A 12,009-nucleotide genomic window follows, 5' to 3' on the forward strand; every position below is an offset into this window, starting at 1 on the left:
CACAGATTCCTGGCAGGTCACATAAGAACACTCCATTCCCTGGCAAATATGTGGACTTTTAGAGCTTTTTTTTTTTGCAGAGTTCGGTTTTTGTTTGTTTTCCCGTAGTGCTCTGGATAGCCTTGGATAAAGTTGTGTGTGTTGGCCAAGGCCCTTGGTTCAACACTAAAGGACATGTTCTCATGTGCTGTTTCTGTAGCGAACACGGTGCTGTTGACAGTGCTCTTTGGAGGATGTTATTTCACAGGTTTGGTGAAAATTGTCAAAAGCAGTCTCACTTTGCTTTAGTTAATTTATTGTCGTTGCTGTACTTTTTGCACTGCAGAGTCTCTCTGTTTCTCAGTAAACTGTCATTATTATCTTTCAATCTGCAGCCTGCGTCCATCTTGGTGCTAGAGCAAGATACAAATCTAGACTAATTTCTATTCTACACCTGGAGGAAGTGGTCAGAGTTAAAATTAGAGTGAAACATGACATTTTACACCAAATTAAGCTGAAAATAACAACAGCCCTTGGTGTAAGGGTTTTTTGCCAGGAAATGAACACCCAACCTATATATAATATTCCACAAAGAGAAAAACAAATGTAAACTCATATTTTTCAATTCATTGTTTTTATGTCCGAAATCCCCTACAGAAAGCTGCACTTCAGTATGATCTCCAAGACTTTCTCCACTTCAAGAATCCGTCAGTTTCATAGGATGAACGCAGCAGTATGGAGAGGGAAAACAGCAGTTTTAATTAACAAGGGAGTGCGTTTTTGATTGAGCAAAGCAAACATTTATCTGGGTTTTTTGTGGCTCACCAGTGAACATCCAGCGCAGAAATGGTGAAGTCAGAGGTTTGGACAGCTGGGCCCCGGGGTAGAAGGGAGGATGTGGCGAGATTAGAAGAACCTGATTAACAGAAAACAGGCTGGAGAAAAAGGAATCTCTCTCCATCCCTTAATTTCCTTCACTTATCCCCCTTTTTCTTTCTCCATGACTTGATCCCATTCCTAGAGACAGAGACAAGGACAGGCCTCAACTCTCCTTCCTTTTCTTGTTTTCGTTCGGGGGGGGATCTAAGGCCAGAGTGCATTGTTTGAGTGTTTTCCTTGGTGCTTACATCCACTGTAACATCAAACAGAAATTCAGATGGAGAACATGGGACTCAACTTAGAATCCCCTTTGTCTCTCATCATAAAGTCATATTAAACCCGGTGGTTTTCATAAGCTGTGCAGGTGTGTTTTTTTTTTTTAAGTTTGAGCTATAATTCTTCCGCTCTTCATCCCGTTGAGGGCCTTTGTTTTCACCATGTACACACAGAGATTTGTGATGATTGGCAGGGTGGTGGAGTATTGTCTTTCTTATCTGCATTGGTATTACAGTAAATGCTCGCATGACTTCGGGGAAGAGTTGTTTTTTGTCGAATGTTCACTGATGTGAATGGATGAACCGATCGGTCAGAGGGCGAGTTAAGTTTATTTAGAATATACAAGTGGCCTTTGATGAAACATGGTTTCCATAAATTTGCATTACATTCTGAATCAGAGTTTGGATGAAGCAAGCCCCAGTTGTAATGCACATCTGACTAAAACTGAAGAATTACAGAAAATTGTCATTAACCAAGAGCAAATTCTCTTAGAGCACAATCTTCCACTGGTTTTGTCCCCAGACTTTTCTAGACTGGTTCCACATGGTCTAGAGAGGCAGACTATTAGTGAGTAATGCTGACTGGACAGCAGTCTCTGCATGGTGCAGCAGTAGGCTACCAGATGTGTGTGTGTCTGCATCACTGATTGTTCCAAGACACTCACACTCACACACACACATACACACACACACACACACACATTGCTTGACTTCTTTCCCAACTGGTTACTTGCAGGTATTTTACAAGACTCTAAAACCAGGAAACACAAGTATTTGATCCTGCTTTTTAACTGAGAAGAAAGCGCTGACCTCGTCTTAACTGGTCACACACAGTTGGCTCATGAATTTAATGAAAACTAATAAATTAGATTGGCAGAGTTGCTGCCTTTGGAGATGTACATCAACTTCCTAAAACTGCTCTTAGACGTCATATGTGTTCTGCACATTTTCTGTACAACACAGCAGCCATAAGGTTTCACATCCACTGATAATAACTGGTGGTGGTGAAAATGTCACATTGTTTAAACCAGTTAATACAAAGCAAGCTTTTACTTTACAGCCTGTGCTACAGGGTGTTTGTCTCTGAGGCGTGAGCAGAGTGATTTTCCAGTTTTAGACTGTTTCATTTGAATAATTTAAGAGGCCCGAAGAGTTGAAGCTGTCCAGTATTTCACAAAAAAGCCAAGACTATAGAAACGTTTTAAAAATTAACATTGTTTTTTTGCCCTTAGGTTCATCTTGCAACCGCTTCTGTGGGTCCCGACCCCCATGTTGGAAACCGCTGTTTTAAAGAGACCCCCTCCATTTCAACAATACGGCCTAACATGTAGTTAACTTGGACATTCCTCCTCACTGACTAATTGACTCCATTCTGCTTCTGCTCAGGTTCTTGGACTTTTATATCGTACTTTACTTTCTGACTCAGATGCACCAGCAACGAGCAGAAAGCTATAGATAACGACACATGCTGCTCTCTTTATATAGACCCAAGTTTATGTTGTCACATACAGTCTGCTCTTTGGGGTTAGTGGTTAAGATTGTGTAGGTCAAACTCCTAAATACAGAAGAGGAAGTTGCTAAAGCGCAAATATCAAAAATGTTAGTTGGGGCGGGGTTGGTTTTAGGTTTTTCTGGCACAAATAATTCTGTAGTGGTGATAAATGTTTACTGCATGCCTTTATTAAAGATACCCTGTTAGTCATCATCTTATTGAATAGCAGTTTTTCCATCAGCCTGTCATATAATAAACATGTGAAATTAGTGCAACCGTCACACTGGCAAGAATAGCCACAGCTCAGCAGAGGAAGTTCAACAAATATCAACAGTTTGGCCGGATGTTTGCAAGGAAATTTGAATTAAGGAACTCTCAGACCTTGTGCCCGTTTTAGTCACTGTAGCTTTTAACTCTGGACTTTAAGCCCTAAAAACACAAAAGTTTCCCAAATGCCTAACATAACATGACATACCACAGTGCAAGATGACAAATCACACAGACAGAGAGTACATCATTGCATCAGATTTAGAGATCTGTACTTTATTTGCCAAAGCGTGTTAATGGAAATTACAACCGTCATGCACAAATGCTAATGGCTTCTTCAGTACTGTATGTAGATGTAGTAGATATGTATAACTGCATTAAACACGGTGCACGGAATTGTAATAGTGGCTTGTTTCTGCAAGTGGTTGTTCCTCTTTGTGAACCCATCAGTGAAGTTTATCATTTTCTCATGATTGATGATATTTACTTCCTCTGGACTTTTAAGACTTTTAAGCTGCTCTGATAAATATTTCTGTATAAGTAATGGATCAAATGACTACCTGTAATGTGAAAGGGATCATTCATAGTGAGAAACCCACGGAGACCTAACATAAGGTCCCGTTCCCATTTTAGCTTCTTTTAATTCATTGTTCTGGTTTTCTGGTCCCCAACTATTTTTGTTCACTCCCACGACTTTGCATGAGGTCCAGCCACAGTGGGAGGCTGTTTTTTATTTTAAAAAATGCTCTAAAATCCCCCTGTACACTACCTTCAAGCACTAGCATTTAGCAGCTAAAGAGCCAGATATTTCCCTAACGAGTTGGTGGAGACCACAAACAGAGCGCAACTTCAAATGATGGCTAATGTTGCTCTGTATGTGCTGGATTTGTATATAACCTATTCTCTGCGAACATTAATCAACTTAATATGGTGAAAATAAAAGTGGCCATAAAAAAAAATAAATGCAAAGTTGGTCTCAAAATATATTTTATAACATTTATTTAGATCATAGAGAAATAGTTTGAAAGCCATGAATGCCTTTATATACATTAATATTATCCAACATTACCCACAGCATTCAAGTCTCTTCTTTACCATCATAATGCCAGGCTGTTTGTTTTTCCGTGCAGAACAAACATCACAGTTCGATTGCACTATCATCCAGTTGAAGTCCATATAGTCCTTATCAGCTGATCCAACTTGTAAGTGTTCATGCAATTTGCATTATTGTTAAAGTACTTCAAAGTGCTCACATTAGAAACTATAACACACTTCGATGTTTGAGATGCTTAGCACAAATGTCAGCTCAGTGCAGCCCACTGCCGACATTAGAGATGTGGCGGATTTTAGAGAAGGATGCCCTCTACTGCCCTCCACTTGAAGGTATTCCAGTCTTTTGGACCCCACTGCTCTCTCTAGAAGTCATCAGCATAGTCAAGAGGTGCAAGATGGTTTTCTGGGACCGTATAAACAGATTTACTCTTTTTCTTCCTGCTCTCCGCTCTCATCTGCGCAGGGTTTTGATTCCCAGAAAAGGACAGGTAGGCTGCGATGCTGTTCCTCACGCCGTAGCTCACCATGTTGTCATTGCAGCTCTCTGTGCTGACCAGCTGTCTCCTGTTCAGGGAGGAGATGAAAAAAATAAAGGAGAACAGAGCATTTTAGTATTGCAATTGCAATTTCTTATTGCAGTATCTAATTTCTTCTTCACTTTTAATTTTTTTTTCAAATTAATTAAAAATATTTTGATTAGTGCTTAATTGTCTTTTCAAGAGCAAAATGTTTCTTGTTCTAGTTGGAAGATTTCATTATCATTTATTATAATAAATTTAACATCTATGGATTTTTGTACTGAAGGTAAGATAAAAAGTGAAATTTGAATAATTCATGATGGGCTACTATATTCCAGCATTTTATACACAAAACAATTATAAATAATAATTATAAATAATTGAAAATCTAATCAACAGATTAATTGCTGAAAAAACTTTATTCTTACAATTGATCTTTGCTACTTGGACTTACAGTACAGTACAAGACCAGGGATCAGTTACCATGTGCCAGAATCCTTATGCACTCTCATGCTGACAAAGCTGGTGAATGATAATCAAGCCTCTATTTTACCTGTCTAGTTTCTTCCAGTCAAAGTTGCGTCTCATGACTACAGGAGGAGCTTCTGGGGTTGCATCTGGTGGCGGGGTCGTGCCCGACAGACAGGGGGAGGTTAAAGCACAGCATAGGCCATCTGCAAAGTCTGAAAAGGCAAGAATAGGGGAAGTAAAATACTGCTCACAAGGTTACAAATAAACACAGAACAAGGCAATGTTGCATAATTTACATTAACCACTTTCCCACTCTATTGCTCAGGCAAACACATGTGGCAGACTTCTAAAGGTGGCAAAGTAACTTTACTATTATAGCAAATAACACTTTTCCTCACTGTGTACACACCAGTGGTCATTATCAAGAATGCATATTGTATCTCGTTTCCTGTTTTGTTTCAGAAATGTTCTGTCAAAGCAGGAAATATATAGAGTCAACCACTGATAAGAAATGGTTCTATAATAAGAACATGATAAATTATTTTCAGTGCTTAACTGTGTGTGATTGCCTCTGTGTGCGTCTGTATGGCCCTACATGTCGTGATGTTAGTTTCCGTTTAGTTTGTTTTTAGATCTATGTGTTTCTGTTTAGTTATGTATCTGTTTTTGCATCTACTCACCAGAGTAGTGGTTGATCATATCCTCGAGGCACTGGAAAGTGAGGCGAGGGGAGATGTAGTACCAGCTGTTTTCCAGTCTGAAGATGCGATAGTGCTTTACGATCCTGTGCTTCACCGACAGCGAATACAAACCTGAGGGTACGACACACACCATACACTTAACAATAAGCTTTCAATCACAACACCAAGATTCTCTAGAAAACAAGCTCATAATGGTATGAGGTCATTGTACTTTTTCAGAACACAAGAGCAATTGAAACCTATAACTACTGATCCACTCATACTGAATTTGTTGTGACAATGTGAAAGCAGAAGTAAGGGGAATGTCAGTTCTGTACTGTAACTTCCACCTCCTCCTCACATGTTTAGTCAATGTGCATTTTTGTATCATGAGTGTAGTTCCAGATTAAAATATGGCCACACATAATCTGTCAGGGGAGAATCCACTTACAAGTAATTTCCCCATACATTTCCTTAAAGAAATACTTTTGGACAATATGCTTATTCACCTTATTACTGACAGTTAGATGTGAGGATCGTATCTGTCCGTTAAATGTAAAGCTAGGAGAGCTTCTGAGCTTAGCTTAGTTTAGCATAAGGACTGGAAACAGGGGGAAACAGCTAGCCTGGCTCAGTACAAAGGGAAAAATAACAACATCAGCAGCTCCTCTGAAGTTTAACAAGGTTTTCCGAGTAGCATGTGTCAGATTATTCTCTGGCTTGGAGCGGTGACCCCAGGAAATCAGCAATATATTTATTTTTCTAAATATTGTTTTAGCTTGTTTTGTTGTTGTTGGGTCTTTAAACTACTTTTAGGCATTTTATCTTTTCAGACAGATCCCTCTTCATGCTTTGGATCTGACTAGATCTCGTCCAGTTGTACAGTCTTTCTTGTACCCTGCTCTCATTTTAACATCACCGTGATCTAATCTCAGTACAAGCTTACTTGTTGACAAGAATTTAATTTCCTAAACTGTAATCTTTACAGGAATCCACAGTTGAACCAAACTTGAACCAAACAGATCTGATTTTACACTACCCTGTAAGCAAAAGTACTCACCCCTCTCTCTGGCGCTCTCCCGCACCAGGAAGGAGCCCACTCTGTTCCCAGGTAGACATAGCAGCTCCTCAGCCTTCTGCCTCTCCACCCCTTCAAACAGCCAACTGACACACCAAAACAGATCATATATAAACATTAGCGGTAAAGTCTCATTCATATTAAAGATATAAAACCTTGAAATTAACATATACAGCTGGAACATCTAACACATAATTAGTGTCTTGTGTTACCAACGCCTCCCGTTACCTCCCTTACAACAAAGAGACAACTTAGATAAAGTAGTGGGAAAAGATGCATGTGATATTTTTTCGCTGTTGTCAATTTAAGTTCAAAGTAGGCCAATACTAGAGGATCGTATCAGTATAATTTTGCTTACCCATGGTACACTTTTGCCACATGGCTGTTTGGTATGTAGTTCTCCTTTCCTGTTTGGACACAGCGGACTCTCCACCAGTAAGCCTCCCTGACCAACACAAACAAGCAAAGAGGAATCAACCACTGACCTTTTTGTGTGAGCACTTCTCTATGCTGCAAGCTTCAAGTGTCAAGTTACATGCTGCCCTTTCTTTTTTTGTTAGATTTTATTTCCTCAAAGTTATTTAAGATCTTCTGTCTACCAAATGTGTGTACGGATTGGAAAACTGGACTGTTTTTAATCAAGAGTGCAAAAACATGATCGTACTGAGCAATGAGTCTGAGCTTCTCCCCCATCCTGTAGATGGGCTCGCTGATTTCAGCAGACGGGTAGTCCTGGAGCACCACCACCATGTCGTCTTCCAAACCTGCCAAGAACAAATATTTACAGCATTCACAAACACAGCCATATGCTGATACACAGACATCCTGATTTGGAAAAGTCCAAAGATGTCTAAGACCAAACCTCGGAAATTAATTTAGTTATTTTTTAAGTGCAGCTTATCATGACATGTCTGTTACCAGCAGACTGTTAACATCCCTGTGCATATTGTAACATACAAATATTTCTGGCAACCAAAGTGTCAGTGTGCTTCAGTGCTGTGTGAATGAATAGTGCAAAAATATTCTCAGTGGAAATATCTCACTTCTGAATAAACAGTGTCTAACTGCTCTCATTCAAACCGTAATTAGTGGCTGTGCTTATGATATAATTCCTCTTTCTTAATGACCATCAGACAAAGAAAAAGTAAAATATAGAAATTGTTCTAAACATACTATAGATTTATTAGAACTATTTTACATATTCTGTAAAGTTATTTTTAGTCAGACAGCTAGGTTGCTTGACACAGCGAAAGTCGATCGATCTATCGATTTGCAGAGGGGAAACACATGTGTTTGTGTAATCTTTAGCCATTATGTTTATTTGGTATATGAAAGAATGACACTGCTGCAGTTTCAAATGAGGGAACCTGTCTTTCTGAGACAGTTCATCACGGTGTGTATGACATGTATATCTTTAGATGTTCAAAGTTCTCTGTTTCAGGAATAAAAATGTATGCTATGTGCATACCAGTCTGACAAACTGTTGCTGATTTCACACACGTTCTGTGGAGAATTTCTTTGTAGTTACACTCGTCATGAAGTTTTTTCCTGACTTTTCTTTCCCCTTTTTACCCATAGATGAGTTCTTTCACTCCCTGTTTCACTCCTACTTGACCTTCGATTCATTATCTCCCACTCATTTTGGTGATATTTATAAAATCCCCATGTATTTCTTATCTCAGCTCCACAAATGTTTTTTATATGAATCACAGTATTTTATTTTAGCTAAGTCCAAAGCTAAGCTAAAAATTTTTAACTTTTATTTGGACAAAACATACACCCTCAGTCAAAATATCAAATATAACAGCAGATTTACCATTTATCAAGTTCAAACCTTCAGGAGTAAATGTGAAGCCTCAGATCACTGGTTACATAAGAATATTCCTTGGTGCCACTCATTATTATTCTCAAGATAACTTGTAACTGTATTTTCCATTTTAAAAACTGGATAAGACTGCTCCAGACCAATAGGCCTTTTTCCTCTGCCACCTTTCCTTTCTGAATGCGTAACAGTGACGCAGTAAAAACAAAAAACATACACAGAGCAAGAGATCAGCCTCATTGTTAAAGTAAAATCATCTTAAAAGCCTCTGGAGATTTTTGAAAGTAGATAAATAGTGCCATATAAGCCCTTTTCCTATCTGCGTCACTGTGGAGATATTAGTTGGAGATAGAAAGCAGTGAGCTGGCAGTTCCTTTTGTTAACTCTGTGTGAGGAGAAGAGTCCAGTCTGGGAGATAAATGTTCTTTAGAGGAAATACACAGGAGTTGTACGTCAATTTGCGTCTGATTTGCAACTTTACTGCATTTTACTGTAGGCAGAGCCAAACAGTTGTAGAAAAAAAGCAGCTGCTGTGGCTTAGTGGGTGGTGGCTGGTGGCACATGCCAGGACTCTAACTGTTGCTGCAAAGAAGGAAGGAAGTCTTCATCAGCTTTAGATGAAAACAAATACAAAGTTAACATGTAGCTTGTGTGGTGACAGCGTAGAGAGCTCAGTTTCAACTTTGAGAATAGAATCTGCAACGTTTCCTGTGGCCGGTTTTATTCATTTTTAAGTTTCAAAGTAGATTTTAGTCGTATTTGACTCTACAGATTTTTAAATATACAGTATTTAGGAATACAGAATTACTTCACTCTGGAACATTTTCCTGCTTGACTACAAAGTTTTTTTGTTTTCTGTTTTTCTCTCTAGGTCCAGGCTCCAGTCAGTGACAGTGCCAGGGCCATGTGTGTCTTTGAATGAGTCACTAGCAGACATAACACAGGTGAAGCTCAACCAGCTCAATGGACTCTTTGTTACATCGGGATGAGTAACATATCCCCCAAGTAGTTAGGTAATTCATCAAGACAAATTTATCTAAATTGCCTCTATTATTAACGTTTGTCTGAAATTGGATTAGGTAGGTGTTTATTTGGCAAATTACATGGATAGCATCTTATAGGCTAGAACAGTTAAGAAAAAGGAAGAAATTAAATCATAAGTGGGCATTAAGCTGCTGCACACCATTACCATTACATTACAGGTAAAACCATTAATTCAAACATTGTAATTTTCATAGATCCATGTCAAGACACTCACAAATGTCTTTATTTGCAAAATACTCATAAAGGCAGTGTAGCAGGTGTTTGCAGGTGTTACGCTGGTTGTAAAGCTGATATTAAGCTGTCAGAGACTTTTTTTTACATGGATAATTGTTAAAGAGGTCTGCATGATTGATGTCACAGTGTCCGTTTATAACACATGTTGGGGAAGTTAAGCTCCAACTTTGAAGATGGTCAATGATTTGTAAGCACATTTTCTGGGCACTCTTTCGCTGCCTCTCGTAAAGACAGATGGTCTCTGTCTGTGGCTTACGTTGGCCACAGTTGCCAGTGGCTGCTGCGTAGGAGACAGGATGTGTTTGAACATTTCAAGGAGAAGTGACTTCCACGCCCTCTGTCTAAAATTACAAAATTACTGACTGTTAGGAATTCCCATCATAATTTATTTTTTCTAGAAGTCTAAATCAAGCCGTGCATATATGGCTTTAAGGCTCTCTGGCAGGGAGTGGAAGCAAAAGGTGAGTGTTGTTATAATGAAGCTTTCCACAGTTCCTCTTTTCCTAAAAACAATACACATTCCACATGCTCGGACACCGTTAGTTAGTCCTTATGTGGTTGCTGTGTTCTCTCACTATAATGAGCAGTATCTAAATACAGAAGTAAGGCTGACCCCACTGGACTCGAAACCACAGGATTGACAGGAACGGGGCGTGTGTCGGCTATATGTGCATGTGTATGTATCTGCAGCTTTCTTAGCCACCGTTTTATCCACAGACTTTGTAGGTTTGGAACACTTGAAGCCAAAAATACTTACAGAAAGGACTCCAAATCTTTCATCAGTTAGTCTATAATCATTAATGTAACGTGGTCACTTGATGTATCTGGAGCATCTTATCCACCAAACCATCTGCACAAGTAATCAACCCTCCCTGCTTCTCACATCCATTAATGCATTCCTATGAAATATTCCTTGGTAATAATCTTCTGATGACTTTCGGCAACAGTGTTTTTTCTATTTGCTTATTTAGAGATTTAAAATGACTATAATAACATAGCATATTACCCCTGAGCACACTTCAGCAAAATCATTTTGGTGATTTTAATGGTAACATAATTGGATGAAATTGCATTAAGAAATCTGAGCCTGTACTTGCAAACCACTGCATCATTATAGTAGAGTTTGTGAGAAGAGAGCGTACAAGGCTGAAAAGCTGTCCCCTGTTAAGTCTTTTCTGGCAGGGAAGCAAAAGCAAAGTCAGTGGATCAACAACAACAGCTTTTAGACCTGGAAACCTTTTCCAGACCTGAAACATTCATTCCAGTCTGCTACAATAATGAGACTTGATCTAATAGCTTTTTTTTCAGCTGTGTATAGGAAAATATTACTCATTAGAATTACATTACTGTGAACCGCGACCACCATTAAAAAATCTAGTACTGGGCCATGTGATGGCACTTAGTTAAGTGTTGTTACTTAAGAGAACTGTGGCTGGACCCTCTTGGCAAAATAACTCTCATGAAGAAAAGCTGCAGTAATGAATAATGCAGAAGTGGCCCTGTGATACCACTCTTCCATCTCATTCATCTCATCTCAATCTTACCCATATTTAAGCCTGTTTTTAGCAATAACCATGTCATATATTTAAAGTTTGTAATTATCTCACTATATTGTAGTTTGCATTGTTTGTGACGGAGTCCGCCATTCTGGCGGTGGCCCTCATTTGTCTTCACATGCACAAGGAATTCAGAGTAAACAGTGCATGTAATCCAACATTATTGTTTTTAATTTTATCTTAGTCTCACTTATTGTTCACTCTCACACAGCGATATCTGTGTTGTATTAATTCACTGCTAATGCAAGCACAACATTTCCTACTGCTGCTGATTCACATTAAAAGCATACAATAATGTGCGGCTTATACTGTGAAGCAGGTAATGCTTTGTTTTTGTCCCCGCAGTAGGCACTAAAGCTAATAACACTTTAGTCTGTTTGGTTTTGCTGTAAACAGTTATACCAGTTGCTCTTCTATTGTAATTCTAACAACAAAGCGATTGCTTAGAGTGTAAGTGTTTCAAACTCCACACATCCAGGCTTTTACTTCTCCAAACCCAATCCGAGATAACCCTGATGACTTTGTCACACGGTTATTTTCTCAGACTTAAAAAAGTGTTGGTGTATAAAATCTTTGGAGAGCCCCTTTAATTCTCAAAATCAGTAAGGTTGCCTGAGGTTTTTTCAGGACAGATTTTACATAATGCAGCCATTAGTGGATG

General features: G+C 38.9%; 1 protein-coding gene across 1 annotated transcript in view; it reads right to left on the reverse strand.

Moving 5' to 3' along the window:
* Window positions 1–3,121: 3,121 nt before the first annotated feature.
* The window catches only part of sla1a (Src like adaptor 1a), a 9,179-nt gene continuing 291 nt past the window's right edge, over window positions 3,122–12,009 (reverse strand). The window contains exons 2-7 of the mRNA XM_035681957.1: window positions 7,357–7,554; window positions 7,051–7,137; window positions 6,675–6,778; window positions 5,615–5,746; window positions 5,017–5,146; window positions 3,122–4,509 (exon numbers count right to left, since the gene is read on the reverse strand). Coding sequence (XP_035537850.1) covers window positions 4,308–4,509; window positions 5,017–5,146; window positions 5,615–5,746; window positions 6,675–6,778; window positions 7,051–7,137; window positions 7,357–7,554 — 853 coding nt within the window. The 3' untranslated portion in view covers window positions 3,122–4,307. The remainder of the gene's footprint in view (window positions 4,510–5,016; window positions 5,147–5,614; window positions 5,747–6,674; window positions 6,779–7,050; window positions 7,138–7,356; window positions 7,555–12,009) is intronic.

The sequence above is a fragment of the Morone saxatilis genome, unplaced genomic scaffold (assembly GCF_004916995.1).
Source record: "Morone saxatilis isolate NCDOM2014 unplaced genomic scaffold, NCSU_SB_2.0 Contig9, whole genome shotgun sequence".
Classification (NCBI taxonomy): Eukaryota; Metazoa; Chordata; class Actinopteri; family Moronidae; genus Morone; species Morone saxatilis.